Source organism: Durio zibethinus, chromosome 25 (genome assembly GCF_047325235.1).
Source record: "Durio zibethinus cultivar Kanyao isolate XHJ-2024 chromosome 25, ASM4732523v1, whole genome shotgun sequence".
In the NCBI taxonomy this organism is placed as follows: Eukaryota; Viridiplantae; Streptophyta; class Magnoliopsida; order Malvales; family Malvaceae; genus Durio; species Durio zibethinus.
In genome coordinates this window covers 12,051,554-12,079,327 of record NC_143186.1, presented here as the reverse complement: position 1 = coordinate 12,079,327, position 27,774 = coordinate 12,051,554, and the positions used below count along the sequence as shown (strand labels likewise).

General features: G+C 29.8%; 1 protein-coding gene across 1 annotated transcript; it reads right to left on the bottom strand.

Moving 5' to 3' along the window:
* Nucleotides 1-23,484: 23,484 nt before the first annotated feature.
* On the bottom strand, nt 23,485-27,774 carry LOC111275965 (B-box zinc finger protein 22-like). Its single transcript, XM_022861627.2, has 3 exons — nt 27,373-27,774; nt 25,172-25,603; nt 23,485-23,925 (listed from the first exon to the last, which is right to left on the bottom strand). Exons 1-3 carry the CDS (start codon nt 27,553-27,555, stop codon nt 23,671-23,673), a joined length of 870 nt encoding a protein of 289 aa, XP_022717362.1. The 5' UTR covers nt 27,556-27,774; the 3' UTR covers nt 23,485-23,670.

The following is a 27,774-nucleotide window of genomic DNA, read 5'->3' as shown; positions in this document are numbered from 1 at the left end:
ATTTGAGGTTATCAAGTTGGTTTTGGATGATGAAACAGGTGAATTGTTAGAGAAGAAACAGGTAAAGAGAATGGATGGGGATATGGTGCAAGGACAGCCTAATTCTATATATTTCACTGATGATTATATTGATGTTAATGCATATGAGCCATGTGGTCCTCAAGATATTGGTATTTTCAATTTGAAAGATGGAAGCTTTGGAAAACATTACCAATTCAAACCACCACAGAAGGACCTCCCTCCCTACATTTGGATCCTGCCACCGCTTCAATTTAAGCCAATACCGTAGGTGGTTAAGTATGTCTCTAATTTAACGTAATAATCAAGTTAAACTCATTATTAGCAAGTTTCGTTAGAAGATTTGTCTTTTTAACTTCTACTCATTTGTTATATTTTTTTTAATATCAATTTTTTTTATTTAGTGATTGCTTTAAAATTTCTTTTCGTTATTTGATGTTTGCATTTTTTTTTTCTCATTTTGCATAGAATTCAAATATCATAATTCCAATTCTACATACATAATTAAAAAGATTTAGAGAAAAAAAAAACAAAAAAAATATAATTAATACTTAAACAATAAATAAGAATTCAGAGAAAGTAAATACTATTATAACTAATAGCTAATTAAATAGCAAAGTAACGTCCCAATCCTAAATAAAGGCAGTCATATGCTTTATAAATAATAATATATTAATTCTAGATATTATTTATATATAAAAGTGTGAACTCTAAAAGTATTAAAAATGATTTAAATATCCTTATAAATTTTTAATAAATTTATCTTTAAATATATAACTTTTATTAATTAATTTAAGTTTAATTTAAATCAACTAAAATTAAAAATAAAATTTATGTGAAATTAAATTACTTAAAATTTTAAAATTTTAATTAAAAATGTTAAAAATGATTGACTAAATATCTTTAGTAAATTTTTTTATAAATTTTAATTTAAATAAAAATTTTTTATTAGTAGACTTTTTATAATTAAACTAAAAAAGAATTAAAAGTGATTGATTAAAATACCATTAGTTTTTCATATAAATTTTAATTTAAAAATTTTATTATTATTAGACTCCTTTTTATAATTAGAATGATTTTTCACATCTAATAAAAACACAAATAGAGTGAGATCAAAACTTAATATGTATATGAATAGGACAATTGTATTGCAAAAACAATTATATATGTAATTTATATAGATAAATAAATTTATTAAAAACAATCTTAATTAAGTCATTGACACATTTTTTTTTCTATTTTTTGCCTGTTAATTTTTTGTTTTAATAGATTTGTTAATTATATATATTAATGATTTTATTATTTATCTGTTTTATGAATTAATCATTTAATTTGATTATTGATAGTTTAATTAAATTTTTTTAGTCTCTTAAAATAATTTTTTAACATATTATTTTTACAATTGTCTAACTTTTACAATTAATATTTCTTTTGTATTTTTTTCTTATAAAATCTTATAAATGTTATTCCCATAAACAAATACTAATATCAAATCAAATATTGTAAATTAATTACATCCCCTTCATCAACAATTAGCACTATATTATTTATGGAACATTTTAATTGGATTTTTTACCTGTAAAATTAAATGATTCAGGAAGCAATAAAGTTATCAATAGTTCAAGATTAGGTCCCATCAAATTACCATAAGAATTATTCACCTTGATTGAAATAATAATTGATTTAATTTTCTTTTAACTATTATCTTATTATGCATATATATGATTAATTTATATTTCAAGATTATTTAATCTTTCTCAATTATATTAAAATTTTCTTTTGGTCATCTAAGTGATTGAACTTCCTCGCATGAATTATTCTAAGTAGAGAATTATTATGTAAAGTAAAATTAATATATTGTTTCTAGTTAATTATTTTAAGGTGTAACAAGTTTCATTGTAATTATCTTTTGAATATGTTTATATCAAAATTACATTTATTCATGAAAATTTATGTTATTATTGCTGAAAATGAAATTATTATAAATTATATAGGTATTACACAACAAGTTTGTTATTTTGATAATTGAAATTTTCTTAAGAAAACATGTTGAGTACCAAGGTTAAAAATTTATTTTATTTCATTTTAAGTTTTAAAATTATGTATTTTAATATTTTTATATAACAAGAATTTTCAAATAAAAGAAAAATGAAGCTTTCAATAGATAAAACATATAATTACATTCAAATTGATGGAAGCATCAATGAAAAATTATCTTAAGCAGAAAATTGAGATAAAAAAATTGATTAATTATATATAACTCTATATTCTCCATATGACAAAAAATTTTAGTGCTATATGATATTTCAATAAAAAAATATATAAATATATTGATTTTAATTTTTTTTAAGATTAATATGAAACTCTTTAATTAAGAAAAACATTATATACTCTTTATATCAGTTGAAGAATATTTATTATTGCACCAAAATTTTTAAAGTTATCATATTAGGCAATATTTGTTCAAAAGAATTGAAATTTATCGAATTAATTATCGCTATTGCATTTAATATAAAAATATTAATATAAATTATAATTTAACTAAATTTAAAAGTGATTTACGAGATTAATTAATAAAATTAATTTTATAAATCTTTTATTTAATTGTGTATTTAGTATTTCAATTATTTTGAATTTTTACTTTTTATAATTTCGAGTTGGAGTTTAGACGATATGATTAACGACCAATTATATTGAGTCAAGTTTTTTCTTTTACTTCTATTCATAGTATACTCAATTATTCAGTTATGCATTTGAGCAAATTTGACTTAATAATTTGTGCATGTTGCTCTTTGTTTAAAAAGCTAAATTCAAATCATCTTAAATCTAAATAAAAAAAGAAGTATACTCAATATATTACTTATAATTGTAATTTCACTTTAGAAATACTCTTAAAATTAATTATTTCAACCACAAAAACAATACAAATAAGATATTGAAGATGAAAGAAAAAAGTTTAAACAAGGAACTTTTAAATTGTGACAAAAGATGAATAAGAAATATTAAATTTTGATTAGATTACTATTTCAATTGATATCGAATCAAGTTAGTCCATTTTTATAATTTTGTGTATTATATTATTTTTAATTAAATTAAAATTTAAAATGAGTAAAAATTTTATTTATACGCAATTTGAGTTTTAAATTATTTTAACTTTGAGTTGATTAATTTAAGTTATTTTAACGATATTTTCATCACATCAGTAATAAACTTCAAATATAAAATTAGAACATAATACAATAAACTTTAAATGCAAAAGTGATTGAGTTACTAATGATAATTCTAAAACAAAATCCTTATAACCAAGTCTTATCGAGATTAAAAGATATATATTGTAGACACCCAATTTGGTCCAGGCCCGGATCAATTGAACCTGATCCAAATAAGTTGGTCCACTTTGTTTTTTTGTATTTTTATATTTTATATTTATTTTATATTATATATTTTTTTCTTTATCTTTTATGTATTTATTATTTATTTATTTATTATTACTATTTATTAATGTATGTTTTTATCTGTTAATATATTTATATATTTATTTATCTATTTATATGTTATTATTTATCTGTTAATTATTGTTTATCTATTAATTAATATATTATCTCTTTATTTATTTATTTATTTTTCTTTCTTTCTTCAATTTTTCTGATTATCCGATTAGGATTAGGATTAGGAACAATTGAGATTCTGGCGTGAATTTGGGGCTGACAGAGTTGGGATTGGATTCAAAGATTGAATCCAAATCTCAGGGGGAATTAAGATTGATCAGAAACTCTTTTGATCAATCCCTATAAATAGGTGCTGGAACAAAGAAAAAAGAACACACAGATAAGATTTAAAAGCTGAAAAAAGGTTTAGAGGCGTTAGAATAGTTCTATGAATCGGTGAGAAATTTTTGGAGAATTTTTTACAATTTTTTTCTGAAAATTTTTGAAAAATTTTCAAATTACGGTTGAATTTTTCGACGAAGATTGAATTTTTCGGTGACTATTCCGGCCAAGTTTGAATTTTTCGACCAACTTCCCAGTTTTCGGTAACTATTTCCAAAAAATCGATCAGTATTTCGGTGAACTTCTGACGAAAAACTCAGATTCTGGCTAAAATTTCCAGAATCTGACAGGCATTCAACCGGAGTTTTTCGGGTTTTAGAGAAAAGGGAGAGAAGAGGGAGGAAGAGAGAGAGAGGGAAGGAGGATTCTGAAAAAAAAGTCGACCTTCAACCTTATATACCCTTCTCAAACGACGTCGTTTCTGCGTTAAGTAACCCAAAGGATCTGCGTATTTTGCCAAGATTCGACCCGACTCGAACGTCGACTCGCTTTCGACCCGCGCTCAACCCGAGTGCGACTGTTTCTTGAGCCGAGCCGAGTCGCGTTTTCAAGCCATTTTTCTTCCTCAAGTCGAGCCGTTTCCATTTTTTTATTTTTTTATATTTATTTATTTATTTATTTATTAGATTATATTTGTTTAATACTTTTTATTTTTATTTTTGTTTTATTTTCCTTTATTCTTATTTTCATTTTTATTTTTTTATTTATTTATTTTATTTTCTTTAAATAAAATTCAAAAAATATATATTTTTGAGGAAAAGTTGAAAGAATCAATTTTTCTTAAAAATAAATTTTCAAAAAAAGGTTTTTTTGAAGAAAAGTTGAAAGTATTAATTTTTCTCGAAATTAAAGTTTTCAAAAAAATATTTTTGGGGAAAAGTTGAAAGTATCAATTTTTCTCGAAATTAAAGTTTTCAAAAAATATTTTTGAGAAAAAGTTGAAAGTATCAATTTTTTTCAAAAAAATAAATTCTCAAACAAAGGTTTTTTTGAGGAAAAAGTTGAAAGTATCAATTTTCCTCGAAATTAAAGTTTCCAAAAAATATTTTTGGAGAAAAGTTGAAAGCATTAATTGTCCTTAAAAATAAATTTTCAATAAAGTTTTTTTTTTGAGAAAAAGTTGAAAGTATCAATTTTTCTTGAAATTAAAGTTTCAAAAAAATATTTTTAGGGAAAAGTTGAAAGTATCAATTTTTCCTACACAAAAGCAATCATTTTTTCTACCTTTTTATTTTCTTGATTTTTCTTTTAATGTTAAATAATCCGATGATGGAGCCTCTGCAAGTAAGACAATAATTTTCTTACATACTCTTGAGGTGAGGGGATATTCTCAATTTTTTGCTAAAAGTATTAGAGTAAATTGAGAATAATTTCTAATAACTAATTACTTGGTAAATTTTTAAAGCTTATTGGATAACACAAAATTAAGCTAGTACCATCTTTTGATGGGTGTTGTGAGGGTGCTACAACCTTCCTCACACATAATCGAAGTCTCGAATCCTGTTCTGGTTAGTAGACCCGAACCTATTCTTTTAGGGACCCTTAAACTTAGGTGTTCCCTGAAAGGATATATTCTTTAGGTAGCCAATCGTACCTAAATAAAAAAGATTGGTGACGACTCCCTTAAGTCAATGTCTAATGATAGATCCTTGGATCTAGACGTTATGACAGCTTGGTGACTCCACTGGGGACATCTGAGAGTCAGGCCAACAAATAAATTTATGTTATCTAAAAGCCTAATAAAATTGAACCTTTTGTATATATTTTATTTATTCATTCACGTTTATTTACTTTATTAATTATGTCATTTATATGCATGTGTATAACATGAGCTCTATACCCGAGCTCCATCCCTCTATGAGGGAGTAAAGTACCTATTGCTTTCGTGAGATCTAATGCCTCCGCAGTGGCTAGCGAAATACTCTCACTCAAATTGAATCTTTTTCACTTGTAGCCTGTAATGGGTGAGGATTATGGTGCCTTACTAATCTGTGATGGACAAAGATGTAAAGAGCAATTTGGGAACCTTTAGACTGTGACTTTAAACCACATATAGTGAACCTTAAAAGTGCCTAACCTATAGATAGAGCCATCGCTCTTCCCTTTTAGAATTGACCAAAAGCATATGATTCATTCCTCTTATTCTGTGTGATGTTTAAATTTACTTAGTTATTTATTTATTTCTTTTTCTGGACATACTAACCTTTTTTCTCATTTTTCTACATTGGTTCATGCTCATATCATACAGTTGCATAAAGAACATTTGCTTGAAAAACGGTATTCAATAAAAATTTTTTCATGGACTCCAATGAACGACTAGTTTGCTCTTCATCCGTATTAGCACCTTGTGAGACACCCAACGAAGTAAGGGCCCAGTCAGAAAAGATTCAGCTGAAGATGGGAGATTGTTTACTAATCGGATATGATTCTACTTTGTCTCAAGAAACATCTATCCTCCTCAAACAAAATAATTTAGAAGATTTGGTTGACATATGGAAGAAGATGAGTCTGTCAAGACAAGAGCAGTTTTGCCAAAGACACGATCATATAGTACACCTTCTAGCAGTAGTTGTTGATGATCAACTAATCAGAGTTGCAGCATAATTTTAAGATCCTGCATACAAGTGTTTCATCTTTAATGAAGCTGATATGACTCCCATGATCGAAAAATATTTGATTTTATTGGGTTTACACCTCAAGGCTCCTAATAAGATATATGTCAAAAAACACAAGTCAATATTTTGTAAGGGTCTAGCTCAACTCATGGGGATAGACAAGGAAGTTATGGATTCTCATACAAAGAAGAAACAAAAACAGGTTTGCCTACCTTGAAAGTTCTTTCATGAGTTTTTAGTGTAATATGTCAATGAAGAACGGAGGTTAGATATACTTACCTTAGCCATATACAAAATGGTGATCTTCTCAAAAGTTTTGAGTTATATTGAGATAGCGGTGGTTCACTTCTTCGAAAGTATGATCAATGGCTGTAATCTTTCAACGATAATATTAACAGAGACTATCAGATCTTTGAGTTATTGTCATCGAAATGGAAGACGCTTTATAGGTTGCATACAGTTATTGTACTTATGGATGAAAAGCCATTTTAAGTGAAAAATGGTGCTTTCTCGAAGCTTTATATCCGTAATCGAGCTTCGATCAAAGAATTCTATGAAAGTGAGTGGTCAGAATAAAAATTTAAAAAGGAATGGATAACTTTTCTACAAAAATTGACCAACGTCGATGTGAGATGGTTGGCCTCATGGATGAATCGTGAGCCTATGTTGTATCAATGTGGAGATAATACAGTGGTCTCACTTCTAGGTTTATGAGGAGCGATAAATTATTCACCACTCCTAGTGAAAAGGTAATTCGAGGCAAAACAGTTTATTCTTATGACTTATAGGCTTCATCAGTTAGATTTCTCTTACAGTGAGCCTAAAGCATTTTAGAGGATGAATGAGATTATTAAAGCATGAAAAAATCTTTGAAAAGTGAGTCTTGAATCATTTACTGATAAAGTCACTCCAAGGTACTTGGTTTGGAGAGCAAAATGAAAACAAAAAATGGTATTCACTTATGAAAGCTTTCAACCACCAACAGAAAAAAAACTTGAAGAGACACCATCAGAATTAGAGCTTGCAACAAAAGAATTTGAGACTGAAAAGGGTAAGTTAAAGCAAGAAATCCAGAAGCTTCAAGAAAAAAAAGACCAGTGAAAAGATAAAGCTGAAAGTCATGAAACTAGAGTTCATAAGATTGCTAAAGAGCGTGATATAGCTATTGAAGACTTAGCAGAGCTACACTAAGAGCATAAAAGGTTATGTGTGAGAGAAAGGGCCAAAGAAATAACCATTGTTGAGCTGACTGAGGAGAATACAAGATTGAAACAAGAGTATACTGAATTATAAGAAGAAAGTATCCAAGTCAAGACAGAGAATAACATGTTAAATAGTTATCTGAATAGGCTAAGATAAAAGTTGAATGAACAAGAAGGCCACATTACTGCATTGGTTAAAGAGCATAGAGAGTTATCATACCAAGTCTGGTGTGGTAAAAGAGAGAACTTAGGAAGACAAAAATACATCGAGCGCCTAACAAAATTTATAGAGGGGTATGCAAGGTAAGAGAGATGGTGGAGGAGGTAGAGGCATTGAAACAAGTGGTGGCCCCAGTAGGAGAACATGGACAGCGTTTGTTGAATTTTATCAAAAAAGCCAAGGCCCAGTATGAACAGATCAAACAATTTTATAGTTATAATTCTAGGATGATAAACTTAATGTAAATAAAAGTTTTTTGGAATAAATGAAATTTTTTAGTTGAATACCATCTTTAAGGTAAATGTTCTTTACATACATGCATTTTTCATTCATTGCATTCTCATTCATTATACTTAACAAAGTAACCATGTGATAGTCATGCAAATTTACTAATCCTAAGATATAGTACTCAAGGTTCAAAGATAGCTCCATCAAGCAAGAACCCTGTCCATCGATATAATACAAGATCCAGAGCCAAACAAATGGAGCAAAAAAACTCTCACAAATTTGAAAAGATAGAAAAAGCACAGGAAAAGATTGAAAATGAGTTGAGCAAGATTCTAGATGCTCTCAATAAGCTGAACAAAGAAAAAAGAATAGAGAAAAACACAAGCCAACAAGTTTCCCCATTATAAGAAGTGGTTGACCCTTTGTATCCTCCAGGTTTTGGTCCACTTCAAGCCCAATCTGCACAAGAGGTTCCATCACAACACTTCGTATATCCTATATATATTGGAATACCATCAGTTTCTAACCCAGGGCATTATCATAGCTATGTAAATTTTATCTTTACTGAAAAAGTAGTAGAATCGATTCCTGATTTAGATGATTTGAAAAAGAATGAGAAAGAAAAGATAAGAGTGAAAACTCAAAAAAACTCCAAAATTAGTATGCTAGAACAAAGGTTACGGGCAGTGAAAGGAATTGGTTTCTATGGTTCAGTTGATGCTGCTAGGCTTTGCTTAGTCCCTGATGTGGTCAATCCTCCTAAGTTTAAAGTACCAGAATTTGAAAAATATAATGGTACCAAGTGCCCAAAAACTCATAGCACCATGTATTACCAGAAGATGGCAGCCCATGCTTATGATGAAAAACTCATGATGCATATTTTTCAAGATAACCTTACAGGCTCTACTGCCAGGTGGTATGTTCAATTGAACAGAACCACATTCACTCTTGAAGGGATATGGCTCATGACTTCATCAGTTAATATCGACATATTATCGATTTGACTCCTAATCGTTTGTCTTTACAGAACCTGAAGAAAAAGATAAATGAGACTTTTAAAGAGTATGTCCCGAGGTGGAGGGATACTACTTCTCTAGTCTCTTCTGACTGAGAAAGAGACTACAGTACTATTTGTTAGCACTTTAAAACCTCTCTATTATGAAAAAATGATAGGGAATGTCACAAAAAATTTTACCGATATGGTAATTTCAAGAAAAATTATCGAGAGTGTAATTAAGAATGACAAGCTAGAAAAAAATGAAGCATCTAGTAAGAGAGTCTCGAAGAAAAAAATGACTAAAGCTCAGGCTATGAGCTTTGATAAATAGTAATTTGAGGGTTATCAACCCTACTCACTACAAGGATACTTGCCATATTACCCTACTGTAAATAACACTTCCCCTTACCCATGCCAACTATTTGTATAGTCACCTTATCCCCAAACATATCAACCTCCTCTCAGGCCTCAAAACATCGCATATAGTCCTAACACTCAGCTTACCCCAAGACCTCAAACTCATCCAGCTAACCCAATGGGTGGTTTGCGAGAGCAATGAACTATTCACGAAAAACTTATATTTGACCTAATCCCAATGACTTATACAGAACTATATAAGGAGCTTTACAACAGTCATTTGATTGATCCTAGTAAGCTAGAACCCCTCAAACCATCTTATCCCAAATGGTACGATCTCACAGCCCATTGTGACTATCATTATGGGATTACTGGTCACTCCACCAAAAATTACATTACCCTGAAACACAAAGTGTAACGATTAATCAAAGATGGAATGATTAGCTTTGATACAGGAAGGGTGACTGCACCAAATGTCAATGGTAATGCATTGCCTAATCATAATGTGAATGCCCTAAGTGAAGAACAGGAGTGCCATTTGAAGAAAAAAATAGTAGAGATTAAGACGTCTTTTAGTCAGCTGTTTGATATCTTATGAAAAGCTGACATGATACAACTAGTGAGTCCACACAGTTACCATGAAGTATTTATGTCGATACTAGTTGTAAATATCATAGTGGAGCCATGGGTCACTCTATTGAAACTTGTGAACAATTTCATGAAGAGGTATAAAAACTCTTGGATTCATACCAGATGGAAGTCTACGAAAGAAGAGAAGACTTAAGAAGTGTTGAGGTGTCCATGATAAGCTTGCAAAGCTATTTCCAAAGTCAGTGACAATTCAATATGGGAACAAGCCAAAGTCTATCATAGACAAACTCATTCCCAGGTCGGTAACTTTTAAAGTTTCGACTCTTTTCTCATACAAGGATGATAAAGCTATACCCTGAAGATATGGTTGTGATACAGTAGTTCAGGGGTAAGAAAGAGATGTCTTTAAAGCTGACGCCTCTAATATAATTGATGTAAGAGGCATTACCCGAAGTGAAAGGTGCTACACTTCAGAAATGTTAGTGAAGGCTAGAAGAGAGAAGGTCAATGAAAAAAAATGAAATAATCCTGAAGTAGAACCTGAAGAAGATCGCTTGAAGTCGATATCAAAAAAAGAGGTTTGTGAATTCCTGAAGCTAGTAAAACACAATGAGTATTCAGTTGTTGAACAATTGAATAAAATGCCAGCTCGAATCTCATTACTATCATTGCTACTAAATCAAAGCCACACCAAAACACCCTGCTAAAAGTATTGAACTAGGCATACGTGGCACATAATGTATCTGTTGAATATGTGAATCACCTGGCTGGAAATCTAGTCATGTCGAATCACATTTCATTTAGCAATGATGAGATTCTCTTAGAGGGAAAGAAAAATGCCAAGGCTCTGTATATCATGGTTAAGTGCAAGAGCCATATCATCACCAAGGTCCTTATCGATAATGGCTCTACTATTAATGTCATGCTTATGTCAACTTTGACGAGATTACCCATTGATTACTCTCATATGAAAGACAATCAAATGATTGTGAGAGCTTTTGATGAGACTAGAAAAGAAGTCCTAAAGAATATCGAGATACCTTTACAAATTGAGCCATGCACTTTTAATGTAAAGTTTCAAGTGATGGATATCTCTCCATCCTACAGCTGTCTATTGAAAAAGCCATATATTCACATGATAAGAGCTGTGCCCTCTACTTTGCACCAAAAGATTAAGTTTAATGTAGAAGGTCAATTAGTAGTGGTAGTTAGAGAGGAAGACATGCTAGTGACCCAACCATTGAATACTCCATATGTACAGGCTGTCGAAGAAACATTAGAATGCTCCTATCGATCTTTTAAATTAGTTAATTCTATAGGTGAAAGATTTAAAAATCAATCTTTTTCAAGGATAGTGATGAGCCAAGTCATCAATAAGGACTGGTATCTAGGACTAGGGCTGGGCAAGAACTTACAGGGAATAAAGGAACCCCTGACGGTAATAGACAATAACGACAGGTTAGGCCTAGGCTATGAGATGGTAGAATATGAGATCAAGAGAAGGCCAACAAGAAAGATAGCAAGACTAATGGTTATCCCACACCTGTATGAGACTTCAGACCTTGAGGACTCATGTACCTAAATATAGGAAAAATCATGGAAAACATTTTTGCCCAATTAACCACTGATGCTATTGAAGATGAAGGGGAGATTAATCAAGAGGGGTGGGTCCACCTTTGTCCATCAGATTATGAGCTGAAAAATTAGAATGCCATCGAGATGCATGTGACTTTTAAAACTAATACAATATAATTGTAACATCCCAATAGCTATTGCCCAAGGCATTAGGGTGGTCTTTCTTGTTTGGGCCATTTATCTTTTATTATTTTTAATAAAAATTAGAAAGAATGCATTTTCATTCATTTCTTCTTATGTCTTCATTATTTCCATCTTTCCAAACACATTTTGCCAACACATCCCATTTCATTCAATTTCAAGTCCTTAAATGAATATGAAGATAATTATGATAATAATCAAGAAGTTAGTTTTGAAAATTCAATTAACACTGATGAACTTGACAATGAAGAGAATTTTAAGGAATATGTTATGCCTCCGGACCTAATGAGATTGATTGAATAAGAAAATAAGCCAATTGAACCTTATTAGAAGATAGTTAACTTAGTGAATCTAAAAGATGAAGAGAATAAGAAAGATGTCAGAATTGACACTTCACTTTCATCAGGAGATAGACAATGATTGGCAGACCTACTTTGAGAGTTCATAGATTTATTTACTTGGTTTTACTAGGATATGCCAGGGCTGAACACGGAGATAATGGAGCACAGATTACCCCTAAAGCCAGAATGTAAGCCAGTTCGACAGAAACTAAGATAAATGAAGCCTGAAATGCTACTAAAGATTAAGAAAGAGGTGAAAAAACAATTTGATGTAAGTTTTCTACAAGTGGCTAAGTATCCAGATTGGATAGCCAATATAGTACCAGTTCTTAAGAAAAATGGAAAGGTATAAATATGTGTAAACTATCGTGATTGGAATAAGGTTAGTCTAAAGGATAACTTTTCTTTACCTCATATCGACATATTGGTAGATAACACGGCTAGGCATTTAATTTTTTTCTTTATGGATGGTTTATTAAGGTATAATCAGATAAAAATGGCTGCAGATGATATGAAAAAGACTACTTTCGTGACTATGTAAGGAACCTTTTGTTACAAGGTCATACATTTTAGGTTAAAAAATGCTGAGGTAACATATCAAAGGGCCATGGTAACACTCTTTCATGATATGATGCATAAAGAAATTGAGGTGTATGTAGATGATATGATTATAAAGTCTTATGAGGATGAAGATCATGTCGTCAGCCTTAGAAAGTTATTTGAGAGGTTGAGAAGATTTCAGCTCAAATTAAACCCAGCCAAGTTCACCTTTGGGGTAAAGTCAGGAAAGTTACTAGGCTTTGTGGTCAGTGAAAGAGGAATTGAAGTTGATCCAGATAAGATATGGGCCATTCAGAATTTGTCACCTCCCCACACACCAAAGAAAGTTTGAGGTTTTTTGAGGAGAGTGAACTACATTTCTCAGTTTATTTCTCAGCTTACTTACAAATGTGATCCCATATTTAAGCTTCTCCACAAGAATAATCCTGAAAAATAAAATGAAAAATATCAAGAGGCGTTTGATAAAATTAAGCAATACTTGTCGAACCCTTCAGTATTGGTGCCACCTGTTCTAAGAAAACCTTTAATTTTATACTTAACAGTATGTGAAAATTCAATGAGATGTGTGTTGAGACAACAAGACGAGTCTAGCCGAAAGGAGAGAGCTATTTACTATCTGAGTAAAAAATTCACAGAGTATGAATCCAAGTATTCCTCCCTGAAGAAAATGTGTTGTGCATTAACGTGGATTGTCAAGAGACTCAAACAGTATATGCTCTATCATATCACATGGCTCATAGCAAAACTGGATCTAATTAAATATATCTTTGAGAAGCTTTTTTTATTTGAAAGAATTGCTAGATGGTAAGTAATGCTCTCAGAGTATGATATTATATATGTGAGCTAAAAGGTAATAAAAGAGGGCGCTATAGCAGAGTTCTTTGCAGATCATGCTACTAAAGAGTATGAACCAATAAAGTTGGAATTCCCTGATGAAGACCTAATGACTATTTTTCGACTAAAAAAAAGGAAGCATAGAGAAAAGTGTTGGAGAATGTATTTTGATGGAGCTGCCAATGCCTTGGGACATGGAATTGGGGCAATTCTGATTTCTTCATAAGAACAATATTGCCCTATAATAGCAATGCTAAATTTTAATTGCACAAATAACATCGCTGAATATGAGGCATGTGTCATGGGCTTACAAGCTACTATAGATAGAGAGTGAAAGCATTAAAAGTATTCAGAGACTCAGTTCTAGTTATATATCAGTTAAAAAAAAATGAGAGACGAGAGATTCAAAACTCATTCTATATCATAAGTATATTCTAGAGTTGATGAAGCAATTTGAAGATATCTAGTTTGACCACTTACCTCGAGAAGAGAATTTAATTGTTGATGTATTGGCCACTCTGGCTGTAATGATTCAAATTAATGACAATACTAACATTCAACCCATCAGGCTAGATGTTAAGGATATGCCAACTTATTGCTCTAATGTAAAAGAAGAAGATGATGAAAAGCCCTAGTATTATGATATCGTACAGTATATTAGGGATCAATAATACCCAATTCAAGCAACAAAAAATGATAAAAGGGTCATCCAAAGATTGGCCATGAGCTTTTTTCTGGATGGGGATGTTTTGTACAAAAGAAGCTAGGATCAAGTATTATTGAGGTGCGTAAGTAAGGCTGAAGCGAGAAAAATCATTGAAAAGGTGCATGATAGAATATGTGGGGCACATACCAGTGGACATATGATGGTGAGACAGATTATGAGAGCAGGATATTACTAGTTAACAATAGAGAGTGATTACATTGATTATGCTCGTAAGTGTCATAAATGTCAGATATATGCTGATAAGATCCATGCTCCATCATCTGTTTTACATGTTATGGTACCACCTTGGCCATTCTCAATGTGAGGCATGGATGTCATTGGTCCTATCACCCCAAGGCTTCTAACGGGCACTGATTCATTTTTTTTATGATAGATTACTTCACAAAGTAGGTGGAAGCAGCATCATATGCAAGTGTAACATGATCTGTGATTTGTAAGTTCATAAAGAGAGAGATCATTTGTAGATATAAACTTTTGAAGAGAATTATTTCAGACAATGCCAAAAATCTAAATAGTAAGATGATGCAAGAAATATGTGCTTAATACAAGATCAAGCATCATAACTTGACACCATACCGTTCGAAAATAAATAAAACAGTAGAGGTAGCCAACAAAAACATAAAAAAGATTCTGGAAAAGATGACTAAGACTTATAAAAATTGACATGAAAAGTTACCATTTGCATTGCACGTATATCAAACATCAGTGCACGCATTTACTAGGGTAACCTCATTTTCTTTGGTTTATGGGATGAAAGCTATACTACCAGTAGAAGTGGAGATCCCTTCTTTGAGGGTTCTAAAAAAAATTGAGTTGGAAGAAGCTGAATGGATTCGAGAATGTTATGAACAGTTAAATTTCATAGAAGAAAAGATATTGACTGCACTGTACCATGGTCAACTATATCAAAAAAAAATGATGAGGGCTTATGATAAGAAGATTTGACCTCATTATTTTTGAGAAAGAGAGTTAGTCTTGAAGAGAATCCTCTTAATTCAGCACGATAGTAGAGAAAAATAGACTTCGAATTGGGAAAGATCGAATGTGGTAAGACGAGCTTTTTCAGGTGAAGCGCTGATACTAACTGAGATAGATGAAAATGATTTATCCCATCCTATAAATTCTGATGCTGTGAAGAAATACTATGCTTAAAATAAAAAAAAGGGAAAAAGAAATGAAAATAAAAAAAATGAAAAAAAAAGTGAATGAAAAAGGAAGACTCAAGGTGAAAATCTTAAAAGGGCGGTTTGAGTCATAAGGGGTTTATTTAAGTTGAAAACCTAAAAAAGTAGCTTAGATAAGGAGAATACAACATCAAATTTAAAAATTCGTTGGCATGGAGACTAGCAAATTTGGAGGAGCTCCAAGTTGTTAAATACAACAAATGGTTGGGTTTTCAGAAAAACCTTGAGATGTGTTATCATGATTATCCGATTGTTCATTTTTTGGCTTTGTCTCCCATACCTATCCTTGTAATTCTTCCTTGGCCAAAGTTCGTCAACATTTTGTTAATAAAAAAAAATATTTTATTTCACTCTTTATGTCCCTATTCTGTTGACTATTTCTCAACCATTCTTATTCTTTTCCTCTTAATACTCTACAATGAAAGAAATGTGCAAATGCATTCTTACCTTTTGAGTTTGAAATAATGGTCGATGAATGAATAATGGCATGAAAGATTTTTACATTACATTGAATAAGTCAAGAGTGATAAAGGCAGAATCGAGATGTTCAGTTCCTAATAAGGACATTGAATTTGGAAAGAGATTTCTTACAGAAAGAATGTGAGTGGAAGAAATGATTGAGAGCTACACTGGCTCGATCTTAGAAGAGCAGCGTGATCTGATTTTTAAAGAATCAAAGGGTTTGATGCCCCAAAAAAAGAGCTTGAGAAACTTGAGTACCACAATTGAATAGGAGTTAATTAGCCAACATTTGCATAACATGCACTGAATTTCATATGCATTGCATAGCATATACTACATAAATTCAAGAAGCAGGAGTATTCCAAAATCCCACATAGAGAAGACAGATGTGAAGACATTTTCAAATTTGAAAAAAAAAAGCTTGTCAGGTAAGTTTCTAATCTTAGAAATAGGATGTCTCTTGGTATCATGGTTGATTTATAAGACTTTTGGGCATAAGCTCTTGAAATTCCTTCAAACACGATTTTCAACTCCTTTGGACATGATTGTCAATGAGCCATTTATTTTTCAAAGTTGTTGAGCCTCTGATTAGATGAGTCATTTACTTTTCAAAAGTCGTCGAGCCTTTGATTAGATGAGCTTTATTTATTTTTCAAAGTCGTTGAGCCTTCGATTAAAGGAGCCATTTACTTTTCAAAAGTCGTCGAGCCTCTGATTAGAGGAGCTTTATTTATTTTTCAAAGTCGTTGAGCCTCTGATTATAGGAGCTTTATTTATTTTTCAAAGTCGTTGAGCCTCTAATTAGAGGAGCTTTATTCATTTTCAAAGTCATTGAGCCTCTGATTAAATGAGCATTGTTTATGTTTTTCAAAGTCGTTGAGCCTCTGCTTAGAGGAGCCTTGATCAAATCTTAAACACAAAAAAAAAAATGTGAAAAAAAAAAGGTCAAGTTGAGTCTTGAATGGGTGTCTACGTCTTTGCGCAATTTCTGTTTCACAGAAAATGTGCAAAAAGGGGCAGCTATAGACACCCAATTTGGTCCAGGCCCGAATCAATTGGGCCTAGTCCAAATGGGTTGGTCCACTTTTTTTTTGTATTTTTATATTTTATATTTATTTTATATTTTATATTTTTTCTTTATCTTTTATGTATTTATTATTTATTTATTTATTATTACTATTTTTAATGTATGTTTTTATCTGTTAATACATTTATATATTTATTTATCTATTTATATGTTATTATTTATCTGTTAATTATTGTTTATCTATTAATTAATATATTATCTCTTTATTTATTTATTTATTTTCTTTCTTTCTTTAATTTTTTTGATTATCCGATTGAGATTAGGATTAGGAACAACTGAGATTCTAGCGTGAATTTGGGGCTGGCAGAGTTAGAATTGGATTCAAAGATTGAATCCAAATCCTAAGGGGAATTGAGATTGATCAGAAACTCTTCTAATTAATCCATATAAATAAGAGCTGGAACAGAGAGAAAGAACACACAGAGAAGATTTAAAAGCTAAAAAAAGGTTTAGAAGTGTTAGAATAGTTCTAAGAATTGGTGGGAAATTTTTGGAGAATTTTTTACGATTTTTTCCTGAAAATTTTTGAAAAATTTTTAGATTTCGATTGAATTTTTCGGCGAAGATTGAATTTTTCGGTGACTATTCTGATCAAGTTTAAATTTTTCGACCAACTTTCTAGTTTTCGGCAACCATTTCCAAAAATCGATCAGTATTTCGATGAACTTTCGGTGAAAAATCCAGATTTCGACAAAAATTTTCAGAATCCGACGGGCATTCAACCGGAGTTCTTCAAGTTTTAAAAAAAATGGAGAGAAGAGGGAGGAAGAAAGAGAGAGGGAATGAGGATTCTGAGAAAAAAAGCCAACTTTCAGCCTTATATACCCTTCCTAAACGACGTCGTTTTTACGTTAAGTAACCCAAAAGATCTGCACGTTTTGCCAAGATCAGACCAATCCGAGCTTCGACCCGCTTTCGACCTGCGTTCAACTTGAGTGCGAGCCATTTCTCGAGTCGAGTCGAGCCGAGCCACGTCGCCGAGCCATTTTTCTTCCTCAAGCCGAGTCGAGCTAAGCCATTTCTAGGTTTTTTTTTTTCATTTTTTTATATTTATTTATTTATTAATTAATTATTATTATTATTTATTAGATTATATTTGTTTAATACTTTTTATTTTTATTTTTGTTTTATTTTCCTTTATTCTTATTTTTATTTTCATTTTTATTTTATTTTTTTTTTATTTTATTTTCTTTAAATAAAATTCAAAAAATATATATTTTTGAGAAAAAGTTGAAAGTATCAATTTTTTCCAAAAAAATAAATTCTCAAAAAAAGGTTTTTTTGAGGAAAAAGTTGAAAGTATCAATTTTTTTTGAAATTAAAGTTTTCAAAAAATATTTTTGGAGAAAAGTTAAAAGTATCAATTTTTTCCAAAAAAATAAATTCTCAAAAAAATGTTTTTTTGAGGAAAAAGTTGAAAATATCAATTTTCCACGAAATTAAAGTTTTCAAAGAATATTTTTGGGAAAAAGTTGAAAGTATAAATTTTTCTTAAAAATAAATTTTCAATAAAGTTTTATTTTAGAAAAAGTTGAAATAATCAATTTTTCTCGAAATTAAAGTTTCAAAAAAATATTTTTAGGGAAAAGTTGAAAGTATCAATTTTCCCTACACAAAAGCAATCATTTTTTTTCCTTTTTATTTTCTTGATTTTTCCTTTAATGTTAAATAATCCGACGATGGAGCCTCTGCAAGTGAAACAGTAGTTTTCTTGCATACTCTTAAGGTGAGGAAATTTTTTCAATTTTCTGCTAAATGTATTAGAGACAATTGAAAATAATTTCTAATAACTAATTACTTGATAAATTTTTAAGACTTATTGGATAACACAAAATTAAGCTGGTACCATTTTTTGATAGGCGTTGTGATGGTGCTACAACCTTCCTCACATGTAACCGAATTCTCGAATCATGTTCTAGTTAGTAGACCCGAACATATTCTTTTAGGACCCTTAAACTTAGGTGTTTCTTGAAAGGATAGATTTCTTAAGTGGCAAATCGTACCTAGATAAAAAAAATTGCTGACGACTTCTTTAAGTCAATGTCTAGCAATAAATCTCTGGATCTAGACGTTATAACATATATTCTTTTAAAGATTTTAAAATTCGTATTTCAAAAATATTAATCTAAATCAACGAGTTTATAACCGTGCATTTATTGATCAACTAGCTACTCTATGGATTAAATAAAATAATTCAAACATTTTATTTAAAAGAAATAACGTAACTTATGCTAATTTAGGAAGACCACATAAAATTAAATATTATTTAAGTTGTTCTGATCCCTTGTAAATTCTTTACTCTTTTCTCTTAGAGAAGTTGATTGGCTTTAAAATATCAAAAAATTCTCATACCAAAAAGAAATATCAAAAAATTCATTTTAAATGATAGTAATAAAAATGAAGTAACAATTAAAAATATGTCATCTTTTGGTTTAGTAGTAGAATTTTTTTTATGAAAAATGCAAAGAAAATTATTATGAATTTAATATTTTTAAAAATTATTGTCTATTTAATTTTTATAAATTTTATTTAGTAAATTTGTTCTCATTACTTTTATAATATATATAACAAAATGTTTATTCAAAATTATATACTTAAAGATAGAAATATAAGTTAAAGTTTATTTCCTTCATCGGTGAAAAAATACTTTAAAATTTTTAATTTTTTATATACAATTTTACTTCGCTAACATATATGAAAATACATACACTAATATTCAATCAAGTTATTAATAAAGCTTATCTTTATACGTACTATTTGACTATAAACTTAAAATTTTGAAAAAAAAAATTTAGAAATATTGACTAAATATATATTGTAAATATTTATTTAATTTAGTTTTGATACTTGCATTATTATAAAAAGTTATGATTTTAACATATTATTATATGTTAAATTATAGATAATAAATTAAGATAATTTACTCATTCTTTTCAAGTTATTTACACTTAAATTTTTTATTACTTTATTTCTCTACCATACAAATTACATCATCTAGCAAATATTGTGGTCACTTTCTTATATATATATATATACACATATATATATATATATATATCAATAATAACATAGTAGTAGATAATTAACAATAAATGAATGATAATTTAGTAGTTAATAATTGATAACTTTTTAGTAAATTAGTAATAATATAATAAATGCATAATACTTTAATAGTAAAACAATTAAATTATGGTTGTAAATACATAACAACATAATACTAATTAAGGATAACTTAACAAAAAAATAACTGATAACTTAGTTATTAATTATTGATAACTTAGTAATAAATCAATAATAACTTAATGATAAATTATTAAAATAAATCGATATTAACTTAATAATAAATTATTGATAATTTATTAGTCAATTAATTTTAACTTAATAATAATTAATTGATAGTAGTAAATTATAAATAATTTATTAGTAAATTAATTATAATTTAATAGTAAAAAATTAATAAGTCAGTAGTTAATCATTGAAACTTTAAAAGTAAATCAGTATAATTTAATCATAAATCATCTATAATTTAATAGTTAATATGCTAACAGTAAATTATGCATATTTAATATAAATCAATAATAATTTAATAGTGAATTATAAATAATTTAGTGATAAATTAGAGAATTTCATAATAAATAATAAAAAATTAAGTAGTAGATTAATAAACATATAAAAATATAATAATAAATCATTGATAATTTAATAGTAAATTGATAAGCTAGTAATAAATCACTAAGAACTGATAGTAAATTACAAATAACTTAGTTGTACATCAATGATAATTAAGTAATAAATTAGTTAATCATGGATAACTTTTTAGTAAATTATCAATAAATTAATAGTAGGTCAATTATAAATTTATAATGAATCATCAATAACTTAATGATAAGTTAACAATAATTAATAGAAATCATTAATAATTTAATAGTAAATCATTCACAACTTAATGATAAATTAGTCATAATAATTTAGTAATAAATCATTAATATCTAAGTAGTAAATCATTAATAATATTAGTGTTGATCATAGATAATTTTTTTTATATTCAAAGTTATTAGGGACTAAACCCTAGTTACTAGTAAAAATGAAGTCAAAACTTTTATTTTGGGGTTAGGATTAAATCTACCATGAACATATTCAATAAAAAAAAAGTAAAAATTTTTAATTTAAATAAAACAATAATTTTATTATATAAAAAAAATTATCGCATATATTATTAGTGGACTTTTTAAATTTCATGTTTTATAATTGTAAATGCATAACAAAATATTAGTAAATCACTAATAGATTAATAAAAAAAAGTGATAACTTAATAGTTAATTATTGATAATTTAATAATAAATCAAAGATAATTTAATAGTAAATTAGTGATGATTTAATAGTAAATTATTTACAATTTAATAATAGTTAATTAATTGTCGTAATAAATAATAAATAACTTAATAGTAAATTAATGATAATTTACAGTTAATTATTAAAAACTTAAAAGTAAATTAATATAATTTAGTAGTAGTAAACCAGTAATAACTTAATAGTTAATTAGTAATAATTTAATAATAAATCATGGATAATTTAATATAAATTAGTGATATCTTGGTAATAAATCATAGTTAATTTAGTAATAAATTTATGATGATTTTGTAGTAAATAATAAAAAATTAAGTAGTAAATCAATGATAACATAGTAGTAAATGCCTAATAACATAATAATAAATCATTTATAAAGTAGATGTAAATTATTGATAACATAGTAGTAAATCAATAATAACTTAGTTGCAAATAAATGCTAATTTAATTATAAATCAGTAATAATTTGTAGTAAATTAGTTAATTATTGATAACTTTATAGTAAATTATTGATAAATTAATAATAAATCAATTGTAACTTTATAATAAATCATTAGTAACTTAGTAGTAAAACATAATATTTATTAGTAAATCATTCATAATTTAATAGTAAATCATTTATAAATTAGTAATACTTTAATGCTAATTTAGTAGTATATCATGAACAATTTAGTAGTAAATCAATGATAAAATAATGCTAAATTAATGATAACTTAATTATCAATCATTGATAAATTTTTTATACTTGAAATTATTAGAAATTGAATCTTGGTTACTAGCACAAAAAAAAAAAAAAAATACAAATTTCGTCTTAGGAAGTTATGATAATTTAACCATGAAACTTTTTTTTAATAGACCATGAAGCTATTCAATAAAAGATTTAGTAAAAAAATTCTAAATTTGAATAAAACAATAACGTTAACATACAAAAAGAAAATTATCTTATATTAGAACCGAACTTTCGCTTTCTTGCAAGAAATCCATTGTTAAATATATGATGATACAAATTTTATCAATAATTACCAAAAGTATATCACAAGTTATCAAAATATTACTAAAATTACATGAGAGGTTAACAAAATTTTATCAAAGGCTATTAAAATTGAATCAATGATTACTAAAATTATATCATAAGTTATATCAAATGTTATTAAAATTTTATCAAAAGTTATTAAAATCAAAATCATATCAAAAGTTATCAAATTTTAATTATAGTATAAAAAATACAAATTAAATTGCTAGTATTTATCGTTATTTTAAAAAACATATAAAAAGTTGTCAAATTTTACCTATATTATACCAAAATCAAAATTAAATTGTTAGTATTTATAATTATTATTATTATCATAGCATAAAAAAATTATTTATTAAGATAAAATTTTAAAAATAAAGAATTAGGCAAATATAGCCTTAATATCCATTGTTGTTCTTACCTCCATTGCAAAACCTCTGCACGATTGCAGAGGTCACATTTGTCTTTAATTTTATGGTGTAATGTCTTTTGGCACTCAATGACATTCTTCAAAGATTTGCATTTTTAATTGCAAATGTTGCAAAAAGAATCGTTAATTGTTGCCTAAGACATTTGCAACATTTGTAATTAAAAATGCAAATCTTTCAAGAATTCATGATTAAAGATTTGAATGAGTTTAAAAGATTGAAATTTATTTTAACTTCTATGAAATCCAATGAAAAGAAAGAATGACTTATATAGCAAAAGAAAATGTCGTTTGAATGTTGACAGAGTTGGTGCTCATAAATTTAATTGAGTTTCATTAGAATTAGCAGAATAAGAAAAGATGAAGAATGAGTGAAGAACAGCTGCTACCAAGTCATGTAGGTTTTGCAGCTCCAAATTTCATTTTTTTTCTACAAATATAAAATTATTGAACAGAAAACTATAATCTAACCTGATTACTATACTGTGAATTTATTTTCTGACTGTCTGAATTTTAGAACACAGATCAAATAAGTTGATCAGGTTATATTGTGAATCATGACGAAATACAAGATGCTACAAAAAAACAGCACTAACTACTTCGATTAACAAGCTTTTTCTAGTACACCTTTTCTGTTTTGGTTTTACGTTATCAATAAAAAGAGCACCTGCAGAATAAGAAGGATTTATATTGAAGAAATTGTGAAATAGCCCAAATTGGAAGCAAGTACTCAATGCCACAAACAGTACTTAAAGGACGGAGACCTACATAATAACAGGCTAAAAGCACACCCTAGAAGCTGGATCTTAAACCGTGGGAAGACTAACTTGTGCAAATAACTTTAGCTGGTGATTCTAAATTTGTCGCCGGCGTTTTGGAATGGAGCCAGTACGCCGTGAATGGATGTCAGGAACAAAAACCACACCATCAGATTGATTGTGAGAATCTTTTGGCCAATACAGCCCTGATGCCGTAGGAGGTGAAGGCACTTGTGGTACAGCCCAAGAGGACTCCGGCACCTGACCCAAGCGCTCATCTTCATCTACCTCTTCCTCAGCAGATAGCAAGATTAGTGAGCTGTCAGAGTCTCCACGCTTGCCACTATCAGCCTGGCAGAATCCAGCAAAAGTAATCCAGAATTCTTAGCAGCATTAGGCAGACCTTTTAAAGATATACAGTGGTACTAGAACAACAGAAGACACAAGACCACACTGTACAGCTTAATTTACTAGCTAAGCTACCAAAATTAGTATAATAAGACCCAAAAAAGTACTGATTTTCTTTTTTCAAAGAAGATTTTTATTTAACTTTAAATTTTCTTCCTCTGTATGTTCTGCCAAAAACATGTAGTCCTCCAAGAGCTGTAAGTTTAATGACTTCTGGCTCAATAGTTGCTAGATTTTTCAGTCTATGCATATGGGACTGAGGAAGGATAGAGAACAAGAAAGAAATGGTGTGTCTACGTTGAGAAGAGCAGGCACCCTGCAACCTTTCCAGCCAGAGTCTCCCCTCTCTCAGACCATGGCTTCGTGCTGCAACTTAATAGTACCAAATAAAAACTACAAAATTCACAGTACATCATTGATCAAGATTCAAGTTACATAGACTTCTCCATATCTAAAGATGAAAACTCCTAAGAACTAAGAACCATTAAAAGAACATGGCAAACCTAAGAGGTCAAGTCAGAACCAGTTAACTTCACAATTGAAGCACAAAGTAATAGTTGACTGTGTGACCAATAGATTAAGGCTTAGCTCCTTATTGGTGCAATGAAACAACTGATTTTTCCATGGCAACGTCAGACCATAAGTAGCTGAATTAATCTAATCCAACCTACAATTATATTCAATGCAGCAGCAACCTGCATTCTACCAGTCCCAAAACTGGTTACCAGAAGGTCATCTGGCCAAGTGGAAATCTTGGGCAGCCATCATTAGCTCGAGGTCCTACTTGGTTCATTTACCTTCCAAGTGATGAAGCCTCTCTGTATTTTCTTATTTTGGCTTCAAGACATGACAATCACCACAAAAGCTGCATTTATGCATGCACGCACATGGACAAAAGCAGCTAGGTAGGCGTGCAAGTGCATGCATGTTTTGACTCGTTCCTGTCTCTGTTGCTCTGTGTGTGTGTGTATGCGTGTGACAAAGAGGGAAAGAGAGAGAGGATCTACCCCCACAGTGTAGAAGGATGTCTAATGTAGGATTATTTGATTAGCACCCTAGTAAAAGGAACTTTGTGCATTTTCAGAAAAACACAAATGATCAGTAGAAAAAATGTTAAGAAGATGGGTGGCCTCCACTCTACAGGAGAACAATACTAAACATAGTACAAAACCCACAATTATAAGCATACCTTAGATGATCCATTGTCCATGTAACCATAGCTTTGATTAAAGTCTGTTAGCCCCCCAAATAAGTCATCCATTTGCCATGATTGAATGCTTCCAGTTGTGGAACCCCCAGCATATGATACTTTCGCCGGCACACTGTTCCCAACTCCAACGTTTGATGGTAGAACCTCATTATATCCACCAGTAAATGCCATAGGTGCCCCCCTTCTAGATGTAGAATTAGATTTAGTTTCTGGGGTTTTTTCACAAGAAGGTGATTTGATATTGGAAGAAGAAGCACCAGGGTCAGTTGTTGTTTCAAGACCAACTTTTACTCCGGTAAGCAGAAATCTCTGATGACTAGACACATAAGGATTTGCTGTATGTATAGCAACATCACATTTTCGGCACAGTAAAGCTCGATCTTGCAAACAAAAGAAAAACCCAGGGATTTCCTGTCAAAAAAGGTTGATTTTGTCATTATTCCAAAAGTAACAAAACTAAGAGGTGACAACCAAGCCACAAAATCAAGTAGTTTGAAATTCCATCCTCCAGAGAACAGCAAATATGATCATATTTTAAGAACTTATAATAAGAATGTATCAGCATGACAGGATAGAAGGAGTAGTTTCCACTCTCTCTTTCTTGATTGTCTGTCCAACTTTGCACAAGCCAGCAAAAATTTGATGTTACAGATTGTTCAACGATATTAACTTGGTACATCATCAGAGTGCTAGTACAACTGTACAAGTCAGGTACTCTAAACAGCAGAAACTTGTAGAAAAGATATATAGAAGAAGAGAAAAAGATCTTCAATAATGACACATTAAGATTGAGACCATAAGTTGGGCGAACTGTGAACAAACCAAGAAATCCTTCAACAAAGGCACAAGCAAAATGCTAGAGCTAGATTCTATATGCGTGACATGGCATAACTTAGAAAAAATTTCTTGCGAAAGATATTTTAGCCATTACTAAATAGAACTTAACTATGATTATTTCTTTGCCAACCATCTAACTGAATTAATGATATGATAGAAGCTATGCACTATCAAAGATATGGTTTAAACAATATATTATTTTGTTTCATAAATCCCGTACTATATCATTTTCCATAAAAAAATAAATCACTTCTGAGAACACCATCTTTCTCCCCATCCTCCTACATCTTGGTTACAGAGATACTAACTTTCAATGAACTACATTGGTAATTGAATTGCTTTAAAAAGCACCAAGTTTTGCATAAGTCATCATATCATTCTCTTTCCTACAACCATGTTAAAGGATGCTTCTTCTGAGTCAATAGGTAACTCCTGAAAACGAAGGTCCGTTGTTTCTTTTCCCTAAAGAAGATAGTTACAAGCTTCCTCAGTTAGAAATGAGAATACTATCTAAAGTAACTCTCATATAGTCAGGAAGCACCATTAGACTACACAAGGAAATGACTTGTAGTGGCACAAGTTCTAATAGATAAGAAAGCAAAAACAGCCAAAAGCATTATTAGGTCAAACAAAATGACCGGTGAACAGCTTTTTGTTTTGATTAAGCAACTAGCTACCACAATATTGTGGCACAAAACAAATTTAGAGCTTCGGGGCAATAACTTCCACCATAACAAAAGATGGATCAGAGGGAAAATAGATTCCAGCAATAGTTATTTTCACTTTCAGGACCATAACATAGAATTCCTAGCCTCACCGCACACTTTAGCCATGTATAACAGATTTTGACAGTAAGTTACTCTTAGGTATTGTTTGTTTGTGGCTTTCATTACTTGCCCTTTGCTTCCCTAGAAGCAAATTAAAAATTTAAATAGACAATTTTACTGTTACATACACTAAACATTACATTTTAGTCATTCACTCATTTTTAATCAATAACGTTTTCAACTTTCACTATTCCTTTAAGCTTTTTATCTACTTTTAATGAAGTAAAATAATAATTAAAAATTAAAAAAAAGTAACAAAAGCAACTACCCAAACAGAACTTTATTCATTTGCCAAAATTCAAAATTTAGTAATCATTTCGTTCATAGAATTTTATATCTTCAAAGATAAACTGCGAAATGTTTCCCTAATTTTCCTTATTCGTTAAACCAATTCCACGCAAAATTTCAAATTAAATCCAAATTCCACCTTACCTTTGAGATAAAAATTTGACCTTTTAAAACAAATATAATTAAAAAATAGAGAAGGTTTTAAATGTTTAATTTTTTGGGAAGTACCTGACAAATGTCACATTTTGGCATCTGAGAAGAAGAAGAAGAGAGCGGGACACGCTGGTGCTTGCTGGCCAACTTGTTAGCAGCATGTACTTTCTCGTCGCACGCCCAACACAGCGCCGCCTCGTCCGCGCAGCACAGCACCTTCGCCTCCGCCGCCTCGCACACGTTGCACTGTATCCTCATCTCTCTCTCTCTCTCTCTCTCTCTCTCTCTCTCTCTCTCTCCAACAAATTCCAAATTTTCAGATTTTTATTTATTTATTTTTTAATAGGGAGGGGTTTATTTATGGTTTAAGAAATGAGAGATAAAAGGGCAGCGAACAATCGAAGCAACCAAGTGAACTAATTCCATTTTTTTTAAAGGGGGGAAGGATATTTTTTGAGGCTATGATTGCAGAAAGGT

Coding starts and splice junctions, on each gene's coding strand:
- LOC111275965 (XM_022861627.2), bottom strand. CDS start 27,555: ATGAGGATACAGTGCAACGTGTGCGAGGCGGCGGAGGCGAAGGTGCTG. Junction 25,604..27,372: donor CAAAATGTGACATTTGTCAG/GTACTTCCCAAA, acceptor CTTTTTTGACAG/GAAATCCCTGGGTTTTTCTT. Junction 23,926..25,171: donor TGGACAATGGATCATCTAAG/GTATGCTTATAA, acceptor GGATTCTGCCAG/GCTGATAGTGGCAAGCGTGG.